The sequence below is a fragment of the Engystomops pustulosus genome, chromosome 4 (assembly GCF_040894005.1).
Source record: "Engystomops pustulosus chromosome 4, aEngPut4.maternal, whole genome shotgun sequence".
Classification (NCBI taxonomy): Eukaryota; Metazoa; Chordata; class Amphibia; order Anura; family Leptodactylidae; genus Engystomops; species Engystomops pustulosus.
Genome location: NC_092414.1, coordinates 98,163,451 through 98,190,728, shown reverse-complemented (window position 1 = coordinate 98,190,728; position 27,278 = coordinate 98,163,451). Strand labels below are relative to the sequence as shown.

General features: G+C 40.4%; 1 protein-coding gene across 1 annotated transcript in view; it reads right to left on the bottom strand.

Annotated features, from left to right (window-relative positions):
- The window catches only part of ADAMTS20 (ADAM metallopeptidase with thrombospondin type 1 motif 20), a 146,607-nt gene that overhangs the window by 106,842 nt on the left and 12,487 nt on the right, over positions 1-27,278 (bottom strand). Inside the window, exons 2-4 of the mRNA XM_072146861.1 lie at positions 24,037-24,392; positions 20,989-21,154; positions 1,126-1,382 (exon numbers count right to left, since the gene is read on the bottom strand). Coding sequence (XP_072002962.1) covers positions 1,126-1,382; positions 20,989-21,154; positions 24,037-24,392 — 779 coding nt within the window. The remainder of the gene's footprint in view (positions 1-1,125; positions 1,383-20,988; positions 21,155-24,036; positions 24,393-27,278) is intronic.

Sequence of the window (27,278 nt, the reverse complement as noted above, 5' to 3'; positions counted from 1 at the left end):
AGATTACTAAAGGATCCCATTGAGAATGACAACACTATATACCACTATAAGCTAGATTCAAGTGTTATAGGATTATTTACAATCACGGGCCGCTTTTACTGCTTTGATGTATTTTTCATTTTTTAATGGAAAAGGATAAGGATTCAGTGAAGCTTAATGCTGGTGGCTTGGCTGCAGGGCAAATGTGTATTTAGTCTTACATGAACATATATGCATACAAGGCTAATGCTTCTCTAACACTTTTTTCTTACAATGCAAAAAAGTTGCAGTGAAATCTTTATCTATAGGGAATGCATTAATGGTTCAGGGAAATATGCAAATTTACTTTCCTGTATGGAACAAGGAACTTTTTCAGAAACCCTAATAAAATGATGTGAGCTAAAAGCCAAACCAGTATATCTATTGGGCATCTTTTCCCTATGGAATAGATATACTGGTTTAGCTCGTGTCCTGTATAATGTCATTGGGAATTCTGAAAAAGTAATGATTGATGTTAAGGGAGCTGCTTTACAAGGTAGCGAAGAGGCAATGTTTTCCTTATCCCATCCTGGAAAACTGTATTTGCATATTCTAGCATCAATGGCTGTAAGTCTCCACATGCCTGCAGAGGAATCTTCTTACTTCCTAGACTTAATTGTCTTCAAAATCTTTGCAACCAAGTCCTGGATCTACTCCTTAGCTAGCGACAAAGACCATGTGAAAGCACTGCGTTATTTGCAAGTGAATTTTATGCTTCCACACAGATAGAAAATTTACTTTAAAATCATTCTAGAAATGCCATTTCACTCTAAATTTTTCTCCAATAATCAAATTGCTCCAAATAAACTCCAACTACTCAAATTATCCTCCATGGATTGAAAATGTTGTAGTGTTACATATAGCTATAGCTATAGTGTTAGATATAGCTGTACAGTATCCAGGGTTTGCAGTGTGTAAAACAGGCCTATGGATGAAACCACAAATACTATTTTTTTATCAATTTGATACAAAAATTGAAGATTGCAAATAAGCAGCATATTCTGCATTTTTGAAGATAAATGTTTGAATACTATGGCCACGGTTGAGCATAGTGATATGCCAAGGGAATAGTGATTGACAGTGGACAATATTATCATCATTACTTACAATTGACATAAGAGTAAGAATGTAGTGTTGTAGATTTCTGCCATGATGGCGCACCATTTTTACATCGGCTGTAACCATCAGTTCTACATATCTTGGATAAGAAATAAAGCGTTTTCGTCTGATATGTGAAACGTTTCCATTATAACTTGTCTCATTGTGTGGCAAATATTCTGATGCAGAGTTTGTAAACATAGTAACATCTTCTTCAAAGCTGCTTGAAGTATGCAATAATGCTGACTCCTCTTTCCTTTTAGATTCTATAAAAAATGAGAAAAAATGTTAACAGCATTAGGTAATTTTGTATATTGTTTACTATTTCTTTTACTTTTGAGGACTGCAATAATGTGGTTATTTTTCACATATTTTATATACCCCCTGAATACCATTCATATATTTACAGGTATATATATATATATATATATATATATATATATATATATATATATACCTTTTCTACCATCTTATCATGTAATTATGCAACAGGAGGGATATGTATGTATATATGCACATGTGTGTGCTTCTTAATTGTTTTTAAACTAACTTCTTTGTTTATTAAATAAAATTATACTTTATTATCTGCTATTTGGACATCCCTCTTTCTTTTTTGTTAAATATGACATATGTGTTACTGGGATGTATATTTATTTTATTGACCAATGGGATCCACCCCCTTTCTACACAATTTATAAGAAACAAAAGATGGGCCTGAAAATTATAACAGAAATGTGGAACAGACCACATCCCAAAGTGGCATTTCTGCAATTACCCGTTCAAACCGAACTCTGACTCTAGTTTAGGTGACATAGGTAAAGTAGCATTCCTGGACGTGTTCCAAATAACAGAATACTACTGACAAATATAAATATGGAAAGCATGCATTAGGATATTTTTTCATCTACATAGTAGTAAGAAGATTTCGCTACAATGCTGCTATTTTTGCTTTAACCCACTAAGGCAGTGGTTCTCAACCTGTGGGTCGCGACCCCGGCGGGGGTCGAACGACCAAAACACAGGGGTCGCCTAAAGCCATGGGAGCCACGATTTGATTGCATTTTTTGGCACAAATACAATATTCTTGTACATGGTTTGGGGTCACCGCAACATGAGGAACTGTATTGCGGGGTCACAACATTAGAAAGGTTGAGAACCACTGCACTAAGGTCTCATACACACAAGTGGACTACGGCCCAGGCGAGCATTCAGCATGGTGCAGAAGAGAGGAGGGATGAGCGCTCCTCAACCCTTCCCTCTCCATAGAAAGACTTTCGGCTAGCCCCGTATTATGGCAAAATATAGGTCATGTCTTATATTTTTCCATGCATGGTCACGGTGCGGTGAAACAGTGTGTGCTAACTTCATCATGACCAATGCCATAGACATCTATGGGGCCCCTGAACGGCCAGATCACGGTCCCCATTACGTCCCTGTGCATGAGGCCTAACACTGTATTGTGTATTCTAGATCTTCTTTATGGAATAGTTGAAATGTGGCATGGCAATGCTCTCAAAGGCTTTGTTTAAATAATCATAACATTTTTGAAAAGTCCAGTACTTTCTATTTATGCTTCAAGTTACACACATATCAATCAGTGATAAGAAACTTCCATGGTTCCTCAAGACAACTCAATAAAAAAGACCAATCTAAAGCATCTACATACTTCGGATTGGTCTATTTTCCTAAATTCTCTTGAGGAACCGTTGAAGTACAGATGACATTTTGCAAATAACATGAACAACTGTTGCAGTATACAGTTTATTCCAGTCCCTGGAGTGAACACACAGCTGTAACCCTTTTTCACAGTGTTGTTTTACAGCATTAGATCATATGTGTTGTATAGAATACAGTTAAGCTATAAATGTCTGCCAAGGCCATCTGTCAGCCTTATATTTTCATCAACTAAATCGGAAGAGAAAAATCAATGGAAAGACTATATACACTCACCGGCCACTTTATTAGGTACACCATGCTAGTAAAGGGTTGGACCCCCTTTTGCCTTCATAACTGCCTCAATTCTTCGTGGCATAGATTCAACAAGGTGCTGGAAGCATTTCTCAGAGATTTTGGTCCATATTGATATGATGGCATCACACAGTTGCCGCAGATTTGTCGGCTGCACATCCATGATGCGAATCTCCCGTTCCACCACATCCCAAAGATGCTCTATTGGATTGAGATCTGGTGACTGTGGAGGCCATTTGAGTACAGTGAACTCATTGTCATGTTCAAGAAACCAGTCTGAGATGATTCCAGCTTTATGACATGGCGCATTATCCTGCTGAAAGTAGCCATCAGATGTTGGGTACATTGTGGTCATAAAGGAATGGACATGGTCAGCAACAATACTCAGGTAGGCTGTGGCGTTGCAATGATGCTCTTTTGGTACCAAGGGGCCCAAAGAGTGCCAAGAAAATATTCCCCACACCATGACACCACCACCACCAGCCTGAACCGTTGATACAAGGCAGGATGGATCCATGCTTTCATGTTGTTGACGTCAAATTCTGACCCTACCATCCGAATGTCGCAGCAGAAATCGAGACTCATCAGACCAGGCAACGTTTTTCCAATCTTCTACTGTCCAATTTAGATGAGCTTGTGCAAATTGTAGCCTCAGTTTACTGTTCTTAGCTGAAAGGAGTGGCACCCGGTGTGGTCTTCTGCTGCTGTAGCCCATCTGCCTCAAAGTTCGACGTACTGTGCATTCAGAGATGCTCTTCTGCCTACCTTGGTTGTAACGGGTGGCGATTTGAGTCACTGTTGCCTTTCTATCAGCTGGAACCAGTCTGCCCATTCTCCTCTGACCTCTGGCGTCAACAAGGCATTTCCGCCCACAGAACTGCCGCTCACTGGATGTTTTTTCTTTTTTGGACCATTCTCTGTAAACCCTAGAGATGGTTGTGCGTGAAAATCCCAGTAGATCAGCAGTTTCTGAAATACTCAGACCAGCCCTTCTGGCACCAACAACCATGCCACGTTCAAAGGCACTCAAATCACCTTTCTTCCCCATACTGATGCTCGGTTTGAACTGCAGGAGATTGTCTTTACCATGTCTACATGCCTAAATGCACTGAGTTGCCGCCATGTTATTGTCGGATTAGAAATTAAGTGTTAACGAGCAGTTGGACAGGTGTACCTAATAAAGTGGCCGGTGAGTGTATGTATATAACATGGATTCAGAAAGTCTCTAAAGTTTTCCACATTTGGTTATGTAAAAGCCAAATGCTAGGATTAAAAAGGTCCCCCATTATTTTTTGCTCAGTACCCAAAGTGAAAGCTGGATGTTACAAATCTTTCTCAATTTACTGAAAAGGAAAAACGAAAATATTGCACTGATATAAGTACACTAGCGGTGATTACAGCCTCCAGTCTTCTTTGGTGCATATAGTGATTTCTCAAGCACATGGTTGGATGAGGAATATTGATTGACTGACATTTTATGCTCTCCCCAGAGATGTTTGCCTGTGCAAGTCAGAATTTTCCTTAAAGCCGTTGTGCAGGAATATGAATAATTTTATGTTGGGTCTTTCACAGAGGCTGGGCCCCATAGCAGTTTTACATACATGTGTGTACATGTGTGTACACACACGTTTATAAGATCACATACATTTATAAACTCATATTCACATACATACAGATATAGACTCACACATATACATCAGAATATATATATATATATATATATATGTATATATATGTACAATACATATAGAGGTGCTTGCATTTTGGGCAGGCGGCTGGGTGGCTGTGCCAGCAGGTGGACGGGCATGCAGAAATCTGTGCCGGCAGACTGGGGGTGTACAGAGGCTGGCTGTGCAGGCCGGGCAGACATCTGTGCCAGCAGATGGGCGGTTTTGTTCGTGTATCAACGAGTGTACAGGTGGGAGGCTGAGACAGCCAGGACAGTGTCTGTGTTGGCTGGTATGCGCGGGCTGCTGTGTAGGACGCAGATGTGGTATGTGGGTGGCCAGCCAGACCTTTACAGACAAAATGTGCAGGTGCTGTTGGCACACCCAAGCACCCCTGGCAGGCGGAAGGGACGGGTCCGGGAGAACGAAAATGACAAATTTTTGTTCCGCTGTCCATCCCGGGCCACTGGTCTTTAAAAAGAACCTGTCACCAGTGACTCCCGTCTACAAACCTGACACAGTACCTTTTGATTAAGGATGCATAATGCATAATACACGCCATAATATCAACAACTTAATATATTACAAAATAATTATTTTTCTCAGCAAATTTCTATAATAGAGAAGCTAATATCAAATAACATTCCATGATTCCCCTACATAAAAATATATACATAAAAATACATAAATGTTCAACAAAATTCAATACTTCTATTCTTAAAAAGAACCTGTCAGGCTAATTAACCACCGAAACTTAATATATTTTCATAAACTGCGATCAGAAAGCATTGCCCCAATCCCTTCAATGTCCCTCTACATGCCTGTAAACTTAAACTATCAGGTACTAAAGTTGTATGCAAATGACCTGAGAGATGTCCAATGCGTCATTATCGTATTCAGCTGTCCAGCTTATTCATGAGTGGGAGGCACAGCCACACCCCCAGTGCTTGACTGACAGCCTGTATAATCATGTGATCTACAATGGTGTAATGGCTCCTCCATGTGCTTCCTGGTTCTGGCACACATGGCCCCTTCAGCCTGTGTGTGTATAGAAGAGATACAAAAGCTCCAAGATGCAGCCATGTTATAGCAGAACATGTCAGGCACTTGTGTAGGTGATGCCTGTGTCTCACACGTGTGTACAGCAGAACACAGCATGTCAGCAGATAAAACACAGACACCAGCAATGCTTTACTATACTTTACACACAGCCATGAACAAGGGAGGGGTAACAGGGGTGACATCACTTTCTCTCTCCATGTCACCAGCCTCACCTACATAATAAAGAAAAGATGATTTGTGAATGATTAATGAATGAATTGACTAGATAAAGGCTGGGATGGAATCCTTGTGAGATGCTCGAAGGTAGTGGTTGCCAACAGGTAGTGGTGACAGGTAAATCTTGATTCCCCAAATGCCCCCCCCCAAGCCCAGACTGTAATAATAAATAAAACTCATAAATCATATCAAAGGAGCCAAATAATTCAGAATTCTACCCATCATATATATCCATTCTTCATAACTAGGGCCTTTTCCAGATACCCATTTATGGATTATATACACATTACACTGATGCCTCTATCCATGGGATTCCATGGGAGCTACCATCCTTCTGAAAAAGACTTTTATTGATGTCCGCTGTTCCAGTCATGAAGGTGGTCGAGCTGCAGTATACAGTCAAGTTCACTGATGCTGACACCACAAACTGGGTTGAAGAAAATTCCTGTGGAGGAGGAAGGTTGATTTTGTTTTCACACAGACAGGGTCACCTTTCTGAGTGGGTGGTTAATGATATAGTGGAGCCAAATCAAACACAACTGCTGTCTCTCTCACTCCTCCATCAGGAATTCTCTTTAACCTCTCAGTGGTCTCTCTCAGGTTTTCGGCAAGGCATTGTGTAGAATTTCCTACCACTGATAACAGCCCCAGGGAAAGTAAGGAGAGCGGTATATGTTTGTAGTTGAATATTGGCAGATGGTCCACAAGTACTAGGTCTATACAGGCGGCATGTTGGTAGCAGTGAGACTTGTCAATCAGGGTCAAGAAGGCAGGGCATTGCAGGGAACAATGAGAGTGCGGTCACACATTGCATCACAATCCGTTCTTTGGTGGGTTTAGGTGCAGTTTTGTTAAATTAAAAGGTGAAAGACATGCACTGAATGAGTGAATTTGATTTTGAAGGGGAAATCTGTTTCACAAATGTCATTCACCTGTTCAACATATATCTTTCACTTAGATTAACTAAGCTACACCTAAAACCACCTCAACGCTGATTGTGATGTAGTTTTAACTGCAACATGTGACTGCACACTGAGTATGTAGGATTCACTAACTGTGATTGGACCCATGTCAGGTGATACAAATAGATTTTTTTTTAACATTGCAGTCATGTAAAGGAACCATTAACCCTTTCAGGACCTGGCCCTTTTTTGTCTTTTCATTTTCATTTTGTACTCCCCATGATCAAAAATCCATAATTTTTTTATTTTTCCATGTACAGAGCTGTGTGACGGCTTATTTTCTGCGTAACAAATTGCACTTCATAGTGATGGTATTGAATATTCCATGCCGTGTACTAGGAAGCGGGAAAAAAATTCCAAATGCAGTGAAATTGGTAAAAAAACGCATTTGTGCCGCCTTCTTGTGGGCTTGGATCTTAAGGATTTCACTTTGCGCCCCAAATGACAGGTCTACTTTATTCTTTGGGTCGGTGCGATCACGGGGATACCAAATTTGTATAGGTTTTATAATGTTTTCATACATTTAAAATAATTAAAACCTCCTGTACAAAAATTTTTTGGGGGATTTTGCCATCTTCTGGCGCTAATAACTTTTTTATACTTTGGTGTACTGAGCTGTGGGTGGTGTCGTTTTTTGAGGATTTTGATGACGTTTACAATGTTATCAATTTTAGGACTGTTTGACCTTGTGATCACTTTTTATAGAATTTTTTAATTTTTTTAAATGACAAAAAAAGTGCCATTTTCGACTTTGGGCGCGATTTTCCGTTACGGGATTAAACGCAGTGAAAAACCGTTATCATCTTTTGATAGATCGGGCATTTTCGGACACGGCGATACCTAATGTGTTTATGATTTTTACTGTTTATTTATATTTATATCAGTTCTAGGGAAAGGGGGGTGATTTGAGTTTTTAGGGTTTTTTATTATAATTTTTTTTTTTTAACTTTTTTTTATTTTTATTTTTAGTACTTTTCAGACTCCCTAGGGTACTTTAACCCTAGGGGGTCTTCACGATCCTATCATATACTGCCATACTACAGTATGGCAGTATATGGGGATTTTACTACTCATACATTACAATGTGCTGATAGCACATTGTAATGCATGGGTTAACCCGAAGTAGCCTCGGGTCTTCGCGAGACCCGAGGTTACCATGGCGATGGATCGCCGCTCCCCGATGACATCACGAGGAGCGGCAATCCTCGAAAAGATGGCGGCGCCCACGCGCCGCCATCCTTTTGAAGCCACTGTCAGCTTTGCTGGCGGCGATCAGCGAGAAAACACCCGTGATTGGTGCTAGCACCGATCGCGGGTGTTACCGGTAAGCCTTTGCTGCAATATGCAGCAAAGACTTACCGGCTATGGAGCGCGTGAGCCCTCTCCGTGCACCCGCGGCCGACCCGTGACGTGCTATTACGTCACGGGTCGTGAAAGGGTTAAGGGCAGGGGCGGACTGGGAATTTAAAGTGGCCCTGGAAAAAACTGTAAAAGTGGCCCCATTCTGTGGGCGGAGTCAAAACAAGTAGGTGTGGCCTTGTGATGTGAGTTACTAAACTCCATACAAACTGTTTATAGATGGTCTAAATCAACATGTACAGCCCAGAGAAAGAGACTCATACTGCCTCCTTGTAAAGGAATAACACTTCTATTTTAAGAGCACACAACTTAATACTGCCATATATGTACACTAAAAACATACTACAATACCTTCTCCAATAAACAAGAATGTAACTACTTTAATACTACTGCCCCTAAGTAAAATATATTGGAATACTGCTCCCTATGTACAAGAATATAGCCCATAGCCCCAGTATACGGCCTGCCAGCCCATAGCCCCAGTATACGGCCTGCCAGCCCATACCCCCAGTATACAGCCTGCCAACCCGTAGCCCCAGTATACAGCCTGCCAACCCGTAGCCCCAGTATACAGCCTGCCAACCCGTAGCCCCAGTATACAGCCTGCCAACCCGTAGCCCCAGTATACAGCCCATGCCCCCAGTATACAGCCCATGCCCCCAGTATACAGCCCATGCCCCCAGTATACAGCCCATGCCCCCAGTATACGGCCTGCCAGCCCATAGCCCCAGTATACAGCCCCTGCTCCAGTATACAGCCTGCCAACCCATAGCCCCAGTATACAGCTTGCCAGCCCCTGCCCCCAGTATACAGCCCCTGCCCCCAGTATACAGCCCCTGCCCCCAGTATACAGCCCCTGCCCCCAGTATACAGCCCATGCCCCCAGTATACAGCCCATGCCCCCAGTATACAGCCCATGCCCCCAGTATACAGCCCATGCCCCCAGTATACGGCCTGCCAGCCCATAGCCCCAGTATACAGCACCTGCTCCAGTATACAGCCTGCCAACCCATAGCCCCAGTATACAGCTTGCCAGCCCCTGCCCCCAGTATACAGCCCCTGCCCCCAGTATACAGCCCCTGCCCCCAGTATACAGCCCCTGCCCCCAGTATACAGCCACTGCCCCCAGTATACAGCCACTGCCCCCCGTATACAGCCACTGCCCCCCGTATACAGCCACTGCCCCCCGTATACAGCCACATCCCCCAGTATACAGCCACATCCCCCAGTATACAGCCACATCCCCCAGTATACAGCCACATCCCTCAGTATACAGCCACTGCCCCCAGTATACAGCCACTGCCCCCAGTATACAGCCACTGCCCCCAGTATACAGCCACTGCCCCCCGTATACAGCCACTGCCCCCCGTATACAGCCACATCCCCCAGTATACAGCCACATCCCCCAGTATACAGCCACACCCCCCAGTTTACAGCCACATCCCCCAGTATACAGCCCCTGCCCCCCGTATACAGCCACTGCCGCTAGTATACAGCCAAATCCCCCATCATACAGCGCCAGCACAGTACATACAAATAAAAACACATGGAACTCACCTCTCCGATGCCCCGACGCTGCTCCCCTGCTTGATTCAGTCCGGCCGCGGTGACAGCTCCGTACGCGCTGGCGTCGCACAGACCATGACGTCAGCCGCTTGCCGACGTCATGGTCTGTGCGACGCCGACCCGTACGGAGCTGTCACCGCGGCCGGACTGAATCAAGCAGGGGAGCAGCGTCGGGGCATCGGACAGGTGAGTTCCATGTGTTTTTACTTTTCCACCGACCCCACCTGTCCCAGACCGGCCCCGGACCGGCCCCAAACCAATCGGCCCACCGGGATTTCTCCCGGTGGGTCTTATGGCCAGTCCGCCCCTGGTTAAGGGATAAGGTTCTTGTTAGAAAGGATAGTACTAATTCAGCTACTAATTCAGGGGTGTAAAATCTGGTGGCAGAGTTCCCTGGGTTGGACCAGCATTTGAAAGCACTGGAATGGCAAAGAATCTAATAGGCAAGTCTGGCTACTGTTAGAACATCATTTTACTTTCCATTATCTTTTTATTAACAGTGTAAGGTAACATCCATCCTAACTGGCTTAAATCTTTTTTTTAAAAAAAAGGATAAAAAGTACATCAGAATACAATAATTGAACAAGGAATAATATTACCTTTAAGGAAACCTTCCATCACAGATCTACCTTACAAGATAGATCCAATTGTAGGTTCCTACTCTAATTCTCACCCTGATAGTGCTTTTTGCTAAGACTGACATCCAGTAATTTCACATAAAAATGTTATCTTTGTTATATGTAAATGATCAGCACAGGCTACTGAGGCATGGAGTAGTCTCGCCGTGGAGCAGGAGTAAAAGTTACTCCACACCCAAGTAGCCTCAGTTAATCCGCCTTCCAACGCATCTTCAGCTTCAGCTGTGTGGCCTTTTCCGAAGCCACCAATGTGCGCATGCACCAGATTTGTTCTCTTCTACTGGGCATGTGGAGACCAGCGACTTTGGGACAAGGCTGCGCAGCTGATGGAGGGAGCATGCTTAACCCCTTAACGACATGTGACGTAATACTATGTCACATGCCGGGTGCGGGTGCATGGAGAGGGCTCACGGGCTGAGCACTCTCCATAGCCGGTAAATCTTTGCTGCATTTTGCAGCAAAGGCTTACTGGTAAGACCCCCGATCGGTGCCAGCACCAATCACGGGTGTTTTCTCGCTGATCGCCGCCAGCAAAGCTGACAGTGGCTTCAAAAAGATGGCGGCGCATGGGCGTAACGTCATCGGGGAGTGGCGATGCGTTGCCATTGTAGCCTCGGATCTTCGGGTTAACCAATGCATTGCAATGTGCTATCAGCTGTAGTATGGCAGTATATGATAGGATCTTACAGACAACCTAAGGTTAAAGTACCCTAGGGAGTCTGAAAAATAATAAAAAATTTTAAAAAGTTAAAAAAAACATTATAATAAAAAAACCTAAAAACTCAAATTATCGGCCTTTCCCTAGAACTGATATGAATATAAATAAACAGTAAAAATCATAAACACATTAGGTATTTCCGCTTCTGAAAATGCCCGATCTATAAAAATATAATAACCGTTTTCCCTGTGTTTAACCCCGTAACCTCACAGTCGAAAATGGCACTTTTTTGCCATTTGAAAAAAATTGAAAAATTCTATAAAAAGTGATCAAAAGGTCGTACAGTCCTAAAAATGATAACATTGTAAACGTCATTTTTAGTATTAGTACCAGAAGAAGGCAAAATCCCAAAAACTTTTTTTGTACAGGAGGTTTTAATTTTTTTAAATGTATGAAAACATTATAAAACCTATACAAATTTGGTATCTTCGTAATCGTACTGACCCAAAGTAGACATGTCATTTGGGGCATACAGTGAAATCTGTAAAATCCAAACCCACAAGAATACGGCACAAATGCATTTTTTATTGCCAGGATTAGTGGATCCTCTGGACCACCGCGGGAGATCGAACTAGCCGACACCTGGGACCGGAGCCCAAGCGGCACCTGGTTTACTCGAGTATATATGGTAAGTTAAAAACCTTTTAGTTTATTGGCCTTGCAGCCTTGTCACTAAGTCATATACATAACTTTTAAGTTAGCGATTGTAATAGACAAATGTGTTGTCCATATGCTGGCATGATGTACAGAACTTTAGCTTCTTGCCTAGTGCACAGCATTCCATAAGAGGACAAATGCAGGCAAGACTTGCTGTCAGAAGATTTAAGAATACTGTAGTTCACACTTTGAGCAATAGACAAGTGAATGCCTTGGAGTACTGAATGAATGAAGTGCAATCTTTTATTTGGAAACAAATCACAGTAGTAGCTGTCATAGGGATTATCATATTACCAGGGAACAGATGATGACAGGAATTCAGAATACTGCATATAAAGAATGCTTGTCATCTATACTGGATTCGAACGCGGGAGGTTCGCAGCAAAATAAATGACTCCAATGATCTTCTAATAAGAAGCAGTGAGATCCCCTAATACTAGTTCCAGGCTTATATTATGGCTGTGATAAAGAGAAAGGAGTCTATAAAAAAATGTAGTACAAACCACTAAAAAGATATATTAACCCAAAGAGATGTAAAATTGCTATATTTATATTCTTCTGATAAGGACCATATGTAAATGCAATGATATGTGTTCTTCCAGCACTATTTAATAGATTAATAGATTACAGTGGTAGCATCCATTGCAGCTGCTATGGGGCCCGCAGTGTCAGGGGGCCCCATCATCCCACCCGACACAAAAAAAAATGGATGATGTGCACATTTTACAGCATAATATATATATATATATATATAAAATATATTTGATGTGTATAAGCTGTATATGTGTTTGTATGTGTGATGTGTTTATGGTGTGTATATACTGTATGTGTGTATAAATGCTGTATGTCTTATAAGGTACTCTATGTGTGTCTATATGCTCTATATGTGTGCTCATATGTGTTTAAATGTATTTGTATGGATGAAGATCTGTTTGTTTATGTGTATAGGTATAGAATTGCATGTCTATGTATGCGTGTAATATGTATGTTTTTAAGCAGGAAGTGGGCCCCATTCAAAAGTCTGCTATGGGGTCCTGCCTCTCCTAGTTACACGCCTGATCTGCACTTTGCTGTGACAGTCGGTTAGAGCAGCCTAGTGTATGCCAAGGGGAAGGTTCTGTAGCTGTTAATGCTGAACAACATAGATTAAGTACTGATGTATGATGAGTCTGATTACAGATACCCTTCTACACGTATAGTATGTGAGGGAATTGTTATATGCATCTCCAATGGCATGCAGTAGCACAGTTATGTATATACAGACTTTTTGACTAAAAGGTACGTGACCAGTATACTGATCTACATCAGAATTCACAATGGAATCTGTATTGTTTGTAATACATTTTGATACAATAAAAATTATATGGAATTTATATTAAACATGCTGTTCTTTTTATATAACTAGATCAACAAAAGCCTATAATGTGCCTTTGAAAATGCTACATATAATTTTAATATTACCTTCCTTTAAATTTCAGTAATATACAGTTTATAAACATCTACAATTTAAATATACAGCATTTAGCCTAAAGTGACCTTTGTGGGAAAGGACTCAAAAATAAAGCTCTCCAAATGTGGTACATTCAGTAGAGTATGAATTAATAAATAGCACAATAATCTGTGGGGGGTTAAAGAAACACCAAGAGCATAGTAATCCACTTATTGCTAGCATCATATAAATATATACATAACTGAGAGCGCACTTAAAACAAATTAAATCCTCCTTTCACATTTACAGTAATATATGCCAGTCCCAATCTCTTTATAGCTGACACTATGACAGCAACACCTGTTCAAATTGTAAAAATGATAGGACTGAACTTGGATGAAAAATATCAGGTCAGCAAATGTCACAACCAAGTTCAGTTTCAAAGTGCATGAATAGTTCTGATCATTCAAGCCCAGAGGAAGGAAGATGTAGTGTAACAGTAAGCTAGACCTTCTGAATGAATACACTGAGTGTCACTCTCAAGATTCCCATGGCTGTATTGCCAAATAGCCTAAGGCTAAAACCACATGTTTTAAAAAAAGCTGTGTATCAAGATGTCTAGTTCACGTAAAGGAAAGAAGATGTGAATTCATGAATGTGTTCAGGTTCTATGATTTTGTTTTAGAAAAACTATTGAACACATTTGGTACTAATCAGATACTTTAAAAAAAAACGTGATTTAACCATTAGTAGTAACCATTACATTATATAACTAAGTTGAATTCTGCCTGTGAGGTTTTACCCCCAGCTTTTGACTGTGTTCTTGATCACAGACTTCATGCCAGGCTGATGTAACTCCTGACATTTGCATATTTGCTTCCCACTGATTCCTGTAGTCTAACCCGACTCCCTACAAATTTCCTCTTTGTAACACATGGGGACATCTGGCACCTCCATAGTTGAAGCTACTGTGTAGTAACCACTCGGAGTGGCAGGGGCAAAACTAAAGTGGTAGCAGCCATAGCAGTTGCTATGGGGTAGTGTCAGGGGGCCCCGTCATCTGACCTAACAATAAAGAATGGGGGATGTACATCATACAATACATATTATATTGTAGATTGTACAGCATAATATATATATATCATATATCTGTAATTTATACTGTATATGTGTGTGTGTATCTGTGATGCTTATATACTGTGTATATGTATTTATGCTGTATGTCTGTATATGGCACTGTATGTGATGTGTAGCAAAAAACAGCGATGAAGCAGCACTCCGTATAGTGAAAAAATCTTGCTTTTATTCCACCATAATCTACAATGTGCAACGTTTCACCTTATCATTAAAGGCATTTTCATGCTTGAAAATGCCTTTAATGATAAGGTGAAACGTTGCACATTGTAGATTTTGGTGGAATAAAAGCAAGATTTTTTCACTATACGGAGTGCTGCTTCATCGCTGTTTTTTGCTACCATGGTGGGTGATGTCTAAACCCTTTTGGAAGATTTTTGCACCCGTTTTTTATCTTTCTACACGGTGCTGCTCCACACTCGAATTTTTGTCTGACAGTATGTGATGTGTATATGCTCTATATATGTGCATTTGTGTGTAAGAGTGTATAAATGTGTGTAAGAGTGTATACATGTGTATGAGTGAATAACTGTAAGAATATGTATATAGGTATATAAATGTGTCTGTATATATGAGTGCAATATGTATATTTTTATGCAGTAAGGAGGTCCCATTCAGGAGTCTGCTATGGGGCCCTGCCTCTCCTAGTTACACCCCTGCTAGGTGGTAGGGGTTTTTAATGGAGAGTTGGATTTAAAAAGGATTCAAAAAGCATTCAGAGAGCACGGGACAAACAAAAAATGGCAAACTTGTAAGGATGGTAAAAAATATGTGTTTAGAATTCAGAAGCCAGCAAGCCAAGGCTATATTTTATATCACTTGTATTGAGAGCTACAAGCTACAAAGATTATTCCACTAAGATACTTAGAAAAAGTGGCAACAGTCCAAAACAGTCCGAATCTGTGATCAAAAAGGTAATAAGCAGACATTCGTTTTTGCGCCCTTCAGCAGTTTATGCCTATATATGTCATTAAGTGGGTTCGGTAACAACACTGTCATATATGTCAGTGTAAACTGATGTTTGGGGGTCAAGCAGGACACAGACGGAAAGGTCTTCTGTTTGGCTTTCAAAGTGCAAACTGAGTTTTTTGAGGAATTATAAAGTACCAGTGAAGTGGAAAAATATTGCATTAATGTATAAACGGGGAAAGTGAGCCACAGTGATGTTTCAAGTTTGAGAACTGCATCTTTTTAATTTGTTCCAAGACAGGAACTGAACATAATAACAATTAAATGTGATTTAATCTTATTATTAAAATGTTTAGAAATTATGAATTATGTATACATTTGATCCCTGTGTTAAAATAATACTTAATAATAATTACAAGGATACAACAAAGTAGTAAGCTTCAGACAGTTTTGCATTTTTGATTCTAAGTTGAACATTTTTCTTGCATCTTATTAAATTTCTACATTTTGTGATAACTGCTCTTTTTTCTTTGTATAAAAGGATAAAAAAGAACTAGGTCAACCTGTTCTCTAGGAAACATAAAACAGACAAAAAAACAAACTATTCGAACAGTAGCTGTGCTGTGCATAGTAATGTAACTAAAAATAGTTGTGGATTAGCTGCAGAATAATATCGCTGCCAACATTAAATCTGATAAAAACCTCAAATAGGATTTATTATGGAGGTAGGTACAGATGACTACCACTTTTCCATCAAACTTTTCAAGAATCAGTAGTACAGGTGAATGTTGTAATATAATTTATCAGATGTAATTGCTTCTTTCTCCATTTAATATGACTCCATCCATGTTCCATTCCTAACTGATAAAAATTGATATTCATTATAAAATTGAAGCAAACCACCAGGTCTCTGTAATGTCCTGGTGGATGGGTCATTACTAAATTTTGCTCTTGGACGATTTTGGCCAACTCTCACATTAGACTTTCTCCTACCTTCCAGTACATCATGCCTACTACTGAAGGGTTAATATGTGATGTTTTATTTGTGTTGAAACATGTGTCATCTTCCATGCAGAATACCAGGCTGGTGATTGGTTGGCGAAAGTAGCTAATAAGAGCTCATTCCAAGGCTCTGGGTCTTTCTTTATCTTTATCTCTGAGCTCCTGTCAGGAGAAAGGACTAAGTCAGTCTCTCTCATGAAATTTGAATGTGGCTGCATCTCTGCATCTAGGTTGCTTCCCAAGAAATAGGGGCAACTTTCACTACAGCAACCAATCCACCGACTTGTGTGTGTGCCTGCAGGAAGGACCATTTGCAGCCTGTTACTTGCTGGTGTTGTGGACTGTGTGCCATTAAAGAAAATGTGATTCCCAAAGATTCCCACTGTTAAGTGTGATTCCTGGCCTGCAGCAAATACCACAGACTTCCGCTTCACCATCTGCCCGGGGATCTGTTTCTACACACACATGGAGAGTGCCTCAGGGTACTTAACTATAATGTAGCCTTATCCTCTTCCTGCATCTCCCTGATGGGCTTAGATGAAAGCCAGTACTTGTGGACCAAGCCACCGTGACATTTCCTGGCATAAGGCTGCAAATACAACCAGCCACTCCGGTCCCTGGAAATCCAGCTGCTCCCATATTGCACTTAGACCCTGGTGCATTTCCACCCAGCAGAACGTAGACAACCAGGGACATAACCATTAGGGAGCAGCCTTAGTAGCCGCTACGGGGCTCACTGGTTCAGGGGGCCTGGGCACCTGACACACTATCAAACCAAAGACATGCTGTACATCAGGGCTCCCTCCTTATTATATATTTCCAAAAAACAGACTAGAAAGTATTTCTGGTCCAGTAGTAGAAGTGGCAGCCTCCAGAATCTTTCAAGCACAGAAGGATGCCGCTGGTAGTGATGGTGCACTGCACAATCATCAGCTTTTCCCTGCTGCCTTCTGTACTCCTGGGCAGGAGTAATACTCCAGCACAGTAGAGACAGGTGTAGGGCCCTACTACTAGCTGCAGGTCCAGATGGTATCAGTGCAAGAATACTCAAGACCTGTGGTGATCAACTTTGTGGTATCATTGCACATATGTTCAACATGAGGCTGAAGTTGGGAAGGGTACTACAACTATGGAAAACATCTTGTGTGGTACCAGTTCCAAAAACACTTCACCCATCAGACCTCAACAGCTACAGACTAGTGGCATCCCATTTGATGAAGACCTTTGAGATGTTGGTTCTACGCCCTCTAGTGAGCTTATATATGGACGCCCTACGGTTTTCTTATGGGCCAGGCATTGGTGTAGATGATGCCATCATCCACCTATTCTAACAACTTTAGGTATGATAATGGATGGATATGATGGATATCATGTGTTAAGGGAGAGGGGTTGCATTAAGATGTCTGCTATGAGGCCCAGTCTCTCCTAGTTAGGGTACATTCACACAGCGGTATGCCCGCCGTGCGGGCATACCGCCGTGTGCTGGAGATGAGGAGGAGGCAGCCCCTCCTCCCTCCATAGAGAATAGCGGCGCACGGCCGCACACACGCCAAAAGATAGAGCATGCTCTATCTTTTTGCGGTGTGCAGGCCGGATCGGTGCCACACATGTGTGGCACCGCATCTGCGCCGCGCCGCTATTGCCGTCTATGGGGACGTACATGCGGCCGCATGTACGTCCCCGCAGACGGCCATGTGAATGTGCCCTTACTCTCCTGCAGACAACTGTATGTTACAAATGAAGGCTGCAAAGGGAAGAGTAAATACAGATTACAAGTCACATCATTTTCATAAACCATGTTTATTCCTCATGTTCACACACTAAACTACTGTTTTATTTTTTGAAGTGAGGTGAGGTGAAGTGCATGATGTAGCTCTAGGTGGAATAGTAATGGGGTTGTTGCAGCATCTACTACTATGGCTGCTGTTGTCTGTGTACAATAGACGGAGAACAAAGATAGCATATAAACTTAGACCTCTCAAGGGGGAGATTTATCAGTAGTGTCTGAGAGCAGAACTGTTCTTGTTGCCCATGTAAATCAGAGTTCAACTTTAATAAACAGCTATGGAAAAGCTGAGCTGAGCTGCATATATATCGGGGAGAGGCGATCTTCCACCATAACAGCCTCGGATCTTCAAAAGACCCGAGGCTGTTTCATTTGAACTCTTTTATGTAATGAATCAGAAGGAAAACCCTTATATACTGCCATATTGTATTATGATAGGAATGATCAGAAAACCTAGGGTTAAAGTACCCTAGGGAGTCTGAAAAATAGTAAAAATAAAAATAACAAAAGTTTTTAAAAAGTTATAATAAAATCCTAAAAATTCAAATCACCCCACTTTCCCTAGAACTGATATAAATATAAATAAACAATAAAAATCATAAACACATTAGGTATCGCTGCGTCCAAAAATACCTGATCTAACAAAATATAATAACGTTTATTCACTGCATTTAACCCCGTAATGGAAATTAGTGCCTAAAGTCGAAAATGGCACTTTTTTGCCAATTTGAAAAATATTAAAAAAATCAATAAAAAGTCAAAAGGTCATTCAGTCAATAAAAAGTGATCAAAAGGTCATTCAATGTATGAAAACATTCTAAAACCTATACAAATTTGGTACCCCACAAATCGTACCGACCCAAAGAATAAAGTAGACATGTCATTTGGGGCGTACAATGAAAGCCTTAAAATACAAGCCCACAAGAAAACGGTGCAAATGTGTTTTTTCACCTTTTCCACTGCATTTGGAATTTTCTTGCTTTCCAGTACACGGCATGGAATATTCAATACCACCACTATGAAGTGCAATTTGTTACACAGAAAACACGCCTTCACAGAGCTCTTTACGTGTAAAAATAAAAAAGTTATAGATTTTTGAAGGTGGGGAGTAAAAAATGGAAATAAAAAACAAAAAAGGTCCAGGTCCTTAACCGGTTAAACAAGACTTGTTTCTGTATCAGTGTAGCTACAGCATTCTCAAGGTATGTTTGGTTCATAATGCATGATATCAAATGGTAGATTTCTTTTAAAGTTAAATGACATATAATGGATGTAGCATGGTACAATTTGTTCTCTGCCAGATTTATATGGAAAAGAATATAGCATACACTAAGGCCTCTGGTGTTAACGGCAGGTTCCATGTATCCCTATGGTTGACATCATTGGAGAGAACCGATCCATCGCCATGACAGCCTTGGGTCTTTGCAAGATTGTAAAAGATGTTGTGGAAAATCCACATATACTGTCATTCTGTATTGACGTTTTAAAAAGTTACTAGCGTCAGAAGATGTACATAAGTTTTGAATTTTAAAAAAATTATTAAAAACACAATAAAACCTGCATAAATTTAGTATTCCCATTATTGTACTGAACCAAAGAATTAAGTAGGGGTGTTTTTTGGAGCGTACAGTGAAAGCTGTAAAAACTGAGCTGTAGAAATGGCACAAATGCGTTTTTTCACTGATTTCACTGCATTTGGAATTCTTTTTCATGCTTCCCAGTACAAAGCATGGAATAATAATTACCATCTCTAAGAAGTTCAATTTGTTATGCGGAAAATAAGCCCTCATAGAGCTCTGTACATGGAAAAATTTAGTTATAGATTTTTAAGGTATAGAGGGAAAAATGAATGAAAAAAGGCTGCATCCTAAAGGGGTTAAAAACAATTGTAAACTCTTAATAAACTTATTGAAAATACACAAAATGTATCACTTGCAAAGGTTGCATGATAAACCTGACCCTTAGGCTGCTTATCTAAAACTTTACAATAATGGCTGTCCTAGTTTGTGTAAACCTGTATGCCACATTTCACATAAAATTACACTTAAATCCACAACATTTTCCACTAATTTATACTACTTTTGTTTGTTAAAGCTAAAATTTTAGAGCATTTAATGTAAAATACTTATTTTCAAGCCATAACCTTTTCTGTTATGCCCAGTTTCTACATAGAAAGTATCTTGGCTTTGCGAGTTGCTTTTAACTACATTTAACATTTAAAGGGGTATTCCCATCTCGGCATTTACATTTCATTTCATTCATTTGCCATATGTAAACATTTCTTCAATTGAATGTTATTTTAAAAAAAAGTTCCTGTGTGAAGATAATTTCTCATAAATGTAGCCATGTTGTCCCTTAGAAATGAGCTTCCTCGGATACGACCACCTCACATTTTGGCAGCGTTGGCCAGACATGCGCTATTAAGTCCTGCCTGACCACCTGGATTCAGTGTTCATTACCACAGGACGGCTGTGGGACCTGCAGTAACTCCTGGATATTTCATATACAAAAACTTTTTGTTTCTAAAGTAATAACATTTAATTGAAGAAATGTTTATATATAGCAGATTAATGAATCTGGAAGTGAATGCCCAGATGAGAATACCCTTTTAAGTACAGATTGGCTGCAGCAGGAAGTGTGATGTTCAAAAATGTGGTGGGGATCAAAACTTCTTACTGTTATATTTGTGTACCATATACAAGTTTTAATTAAAGTAACACATAGATGACTATTATGCGTATATTTTTACAATAGCATTAGCGTTAACCATTCGATTGTACTCCTCCAATGAGATCTTACCTGATATATTACAGTTTGGATTTGCTTTTCTATTTGATTTTCCAGTTTTTTGCTCATTTTTGTAGAGAAGATGTGGTTTGCTGTGCCCATCTTTATGCTCCTTGCCATCATATTTCATCAATGGTTCTAAAAAATATTCCCCATCATGAGCTTTAAAAGTGCCAATCTATGTGAAGTAAAAGTAAATGTTATGTCAGAATACCCCTGTTGTGGATATTAAATACAAAGTAAACATATTATATAAACTATATATAAAGATCACCCTGGGGTGAACAATTCCCTTCCCTATCAACACTAGAGTTAAATCAACACTCATTCCGCCCAATGGTAGATATATTTTATGCATATGTAAACAGTATCGCGTGGCTTGTTCCGAAAGCCAAAAAATTAAGTTTGAAGGGGTTTTCCCATAAAAGAAAATTCTCAAATTTCAATCCCCTAGTGGCGTTAACACAATAAAGATAATTTGTAACTCTTAACTTTATAATTTTACTCAGTTTATTGCTATTTTAATTCTTATAACTCGGTGATGGTCAGTGTAAAATTCCAGGGTGTGGATGGGACAAATTATGATCCATCTAGTTCTGTGAGCTTACAATGCGATTAGATTATCGGGGTACAAGGTTTATATACACTTTCATTTATCTTCTGAACGCTAATATCTGACACATAGAAAGAGAGATGACACAGATCAGAGATGAGAGGCGATGAGAGCCATGAGATGGATATTAGACACAATGACACTCTCCAGCTCTTGCTGGATAAAAAACTGTAGCTTGTAGCTTGCTGGCAGGAAGTCAGCAAGTGTGAATCAGTGAGATCTCCATCCTGGAATGCAAGGGGAGGGGCTAAAGTGCAAAAAGCCCAGAGATAAGTGCCGATAAGAAGCCTCAGAAAAGATGTCTTTCCGGACCCCTAAGTCAGAAGTTACAGTTTCGGATCTAGGGGCAACTGAAAATGTGTACAACAAGACTGATAGAGACAGGTTTGAATTATATCTGTGAAATGTATTTTTGTCAGTAACTGTAAATTAGAGGATGGTTTTTTTTGTTATCCCGATTACATTTAAGAAACTTGTCTTTGTGGGAATACCCCTTTAAGGATAAGTACCACCAGGATCAAGGACTGTAAATCATGCACAGTTATATACTGGTGTGTGCTCTTCGTCTAGCTTCTTATGCACTGTTTTTTACAAAAATAGAGGCTTTTTAAAATTATGCAAATGGTGTTAATGGAGCCTGGAACCACCTCAGCTTCATTTGCAGAATTTTAAAACCTCTTTTTCTTAAAAATAAGGGCATAGGAAGCTAGACGAAGAGCAGATCCTGTCAAAAGGGGAAAACGCCAGCATGTTAGTGTGTTTCGTTTACAAGTGTCCTCCCCAAAATATTCACATATTTATTTTGTCTTTTATAACCCTTACAAACCTTTAGGACATTTTGGTTGAGATTTTTGCATGTACTGTAGAAACATTCAGAAATAGAAATAGTCAGAAAATGACCTTTAATTTAAATCAAGTTTTTAATTTAGACAAATTTCCATGAAAGTTTCAAATTTTTCATGATACCATGTTATGAAATAATCCATCTGCTTAGGCAGATGACACAATATTTATAATTCTCAAGAGTTCTCTAGTCCCCCTATCCCTACACAGTGACTACTGCATAGTTTTAATATCCTCATAGACTGTACGCTCTTGCAAGCAGGGCCCTCACCCCTATTGTTCCATATGACTATTTGTACTCTATAATGTAATATTATACTTGTATATGTCCCATATGATTGATAAAGCGCTGCAGAATTTGATGGCGCCATATAAATATAGATTATTATCAGCATTTACACATTTTGAGCAAAGAAAAAAGCACTCCATTATTCAAACTCCAGAAAAAAATCCCTCATAAGAGCACAACCCTTATGAACCTAGCGTGGTAACAAGTGGAATGCTATGCTGAATTCAATTGATATCTTGTTATATAAGTTATGGCAAGCTTTTGCACTATACTTCATGAGTTCTTTGCAAACCATTTAACGTTTTTGCTAATAAACCTAGCTTGCAATGGAAGATAAGTAATATATTTACCATTCACATTAATTTGTAAAAAGGATTTCTGCTTGACAAGTGTTTAGGTCTTGACATTTGATCTCACTTGTCCTTTTGTTAGAGGGTATAACAGGAGACTAGCAGCAGCTTTCTCATCTGTCCCTGTTCAGAAAGTATGCTTGCTTGGCTGAGGAAAGAGTACATGTGAGTGGGGGAATCCCCATCATTCATACCACTTGATATATAAAACCACAAGTGGTATGTAAAAGCTGTTCTGTATGGTCAGAGCTGACAGAAGAACACTTAGAGCCCCAATTGCTAAAAAAGTTAATAAAAACTAAGATGATAGGTGTCTGGAAACACAGAACATTGCAGCTTACTATCTATAAGGATTGCCTAGGCAAAGACCAGTCTCAAGATAAACCCTGTCTACTACAAAAGCTATGATCACATAAGTCAAACCCACATAATGAATTAATGTAAAAAGAGGGCCTGGTCTGACAAATCATCTTTTCTTATACACCATGCAGAAAACATTGCACCAACTTGCAATATGGTAAAAAGACAAGTGAGAAAAGGTAATGGGATATTCCTAGCTAAATTCTTCAAATGGCATTACTTTCACAAGTTACTTTCACAAGTTACTTTGTTGTATCCTTAAATCATACTAAAATGTATCCTTAAATGTACTAAAGTTTTAATCAAAAAAAAAAAAAAAAACAGTAGCAACCCCCTGTTTTATTCTGGTTCGAATCGCAAGAAGAAGTTTGGGACAAATAACTATATGATAAGTATTTAGCCGACAACTATCTAAGATTACATTACAACCAAAATTCATCAATTACTGTTAAAATGCTAATTCAGATGCAAACAAAATATTTTCATCCATTAAAAACAGTGAAAAAGTTTAATTATATAAGTGGACAAAAATTCAGTCTTTATCAAGAATCTTTTTCTGCCAAATGAATGTAAAAAACAAGCATACACATTTTGATAAAACTTACCATGCCACCACAGAGACTTAAGATAGCAGGATGTGCCTCCAAGCCGTTGACGTGCCCAATGTGGAAGCAATGTTTGAGATCTGAGAAGTCAAGCTGGGCATGGCTTTGGTTTCCAATATGGATAACATTGTAAGAATCCGCAATAAAGCTTGCATCATTGGTAAGATTAAAATGGAAGAGCTGGCCATAGGCAGCAATCTGATAATATGTCCTGTTCAAAACAGGTTGTAAAGTTTGAGGCTCTAGACTCCTTTTCTTTCTTCTGAAATGTTGGTTGGGAGGGAACACTTGTCCAAAACTGTTTACTCGAGATGGTATGACAATCTCATACGATGAAAGCGTTTTCACAAAACTTGCTGAAAAATAAAGAATTAGAAATAATGTAGTATAATTTTGTTTGTGTATATATACAACAAATACATAACAAATACAGCATGGCTGTAGATAAGAATATGAACTGGTCATGTGACGGACACATAGGTTTACAATTAGAGATGAGCGAACATGCTCGTCCGAGCTTGATGCTCGGTCGAGCATTAGGGTACTCGAAACTGCTCGTTACTCGGACGAATACTTCGCCCGCTCGAGAAAATGGCAGCTCCCGCCGTTTTGCTTTTTGGCGGCCAGAAACAGAGCCAATCACAAGCCAGGAGACTCTGCACTCCACCCAGCATGACGTGGTACCCTTACACGTCGATAGCAGTGGTTGGCTGGCCAGATCAGGTGACCCTGGGATAGACTAGCCGCTGGCCGCGCTGCTCGGATCATTCTGTCTCTGGATGCCGCTAGGGAGAGAGCTGCTGCTGGTCAGGGAAAGCGTTAGGGTGTTCTATTAGCTTACTGTTAGGCAGGAGTGATTCTCAAAGAACCCAACAGCCCTTCTTAGGGCTACAATAACGTTCTACTTTTTTTATTTTAATTTGCATCTTTTACCATTTTGTGAGGAATTAGCAGGGGGACTTGCTACCGTTGTGTTTAGCTCTTAGTGGCACACATATCCATAGCAAAGACCGAAGTGGGAAAATTCAGTAGGGGTTGGATTTCTATTAGGCAATAACTCAGTGTCATCTCATCTGGCATAGTAGTGTGCTTCCTTTGATACTTGGCTAGAAAATAGCCATAGGAGAATACAAACAGCTTCTTGAAGCCTACAGTAGCGTTCTATATATTTGATTTCTGGTTGATCTGCTGGTGGCTTTAGTTTCTGCAGTGCATGTACTTGCCAATTCTGAGCAATTTGTAGTGAGACTTGCGACCGCTGTGTTCTGCGCTTAGTGGCGCACATATCCATAGCAAAGGCTGAAGTGGGAAAATTCAGTAGGGGTTGGATTTCTATTAGGCACTAACTCAGTGTCATCTCATCTGGCATAGTAGTGTGCTTCCTTTGATACTTGGCTAGAAAATAGCCATAGGAGAATACAAACAGCTTCTTGAAGCCTACAGTAGCGTTCTATATATTTGATTTCTGGTTGATCTGCTGGTGGCTTTAGTTTCTGCAGTGCATGTACTTGCCAATTCTGAGCAATTTGTAGTGAGACTTGCGACCGCTGTGTTCTGCGCTTAGTGGCGCACATATCCATAGCAAAGGCTGAAGTGGCAAAATTCAGTAGGGGTTGGATTTCTATTAGGCAATAACTCAGTGTCATCTCATCTGGCATAGTAGTGTGCTTCCTTTGATACTTGGCTAGAAAATAGCCATAGGAGAATACAAACAGCTTCTTGAAGCCTACAGTAGCGTTCTATATATTTGATTTCTGGTTGATCTGCTGGTGGCTTTAGTTTCTGCAGTGCATGTACTTGCCAATTCTGAGCAATTTGTAGTGAGACTTGCGACCGCTGTGTTCTGCGCTTAGTGGCGCACATATCCATAGCAAAGGCTGAAGTGGGAAAATTCAGTAGGGGTTGGATTTCTATTAGGCACTAACTCAGTGTCATCTCATCTGGCATAGTAGTGTGCTTCCTTTGATACTTGGCTAGAAAATAGCCATAGGAGAATACAAACAGCTTCTTGAAGCCTACAGTAGCGTTCTATATATTTGATTTCTGGTTGATCTGCTGGTGGCTTTAGTTTCTGCAGTGCATGTACTTGCCAATTCTGAGCAATTTGTAGTGAGACTTGCGACCGCTGTGTTCTGCGCTTAGTGGCGCACATATCCATAGCAAAGGCTGAAGTGGCAAAATTCAGTAGGGGTTGGATTTCTATTAGGCAATAACTCAGTGTCATCTCATCTGGCATAGTAGTGTGCTTCCTTTGATACTTGGCTAGAAAATAGCCATAGGAGAATACAAACAGCTTCTTGAAGCCTACAGTAGCGTTCTATATATTTGATTTCTGGTTGATCTGCTGGTGGCTTTAGTTTCTGCAGTGCATGTACTTGCCAATTCTGAGCAATTTGTAGTGAGACTTGCGACCGCTGTGTTCTGCGCTTAGTGGCGCACATATCCATAGCAAAGGCTGAAGTGGGAAAATTCAGTAGGGGTTGGATTTCTATTAGGCACTAACTCAGTGTCATCTCATCTGGCATAGTAGTGTGCTTCCTTTGATACTTGGCTAGAAAATAGCCATAGGAGAATACAAACAGCTTCTTGAAGCCTACAGTAGCGTTCTATATATTTGATTTCTGGTTGATCTGCTGGTGGCTTTAGTTTCTGCAGTGCATGTACTTGCCAATTCTGAGCAATTTGTAGTGAGACTTGCGACCGCTGTGTTCTGCGCTTAGTGGCGCACATATCCATAGCAAAGGCTGAAGTGGGAAAATTCAGTAGGGGTTGGATTTCTATTAGGCACTAACTCAGTGTCATCTCATCTGGCATAGTAGTGTGCTTCCTTTGATACTTGGCTAGAAAATAGCCATAGCAATAGGATAGGATTGTTTGGTTCTAAAAACTCAAAAAAAAACAAAAAACACAAAAAAAAACAAAAAACACAAAAAAACACAAAAAAAAACAAAAAAAAGTAAAAAAAAAAAAAAAGTTATAACTCTCATTTTAAAAATGTTTAACCCCAGGGCTAGGGGTAGAGGACGAGGGCGGGGACGTGGGCGTCCAACTACTGCAGGGGTCAGAGGCCGTGGTCCTGGGCGGGGTGAGACACCACCTGCTGATGAGGGAGCAGGGGAACGCCGCAGAGCTACACTCCCTAGGTTCATGTCTGAAGTTACTGGGACTCGTGGTAGAGCACTGTTGAGGCCAGAACAGTGCGAACAGGTGATGTCGTGGATTGCTGACAATGCTTCGAGCAA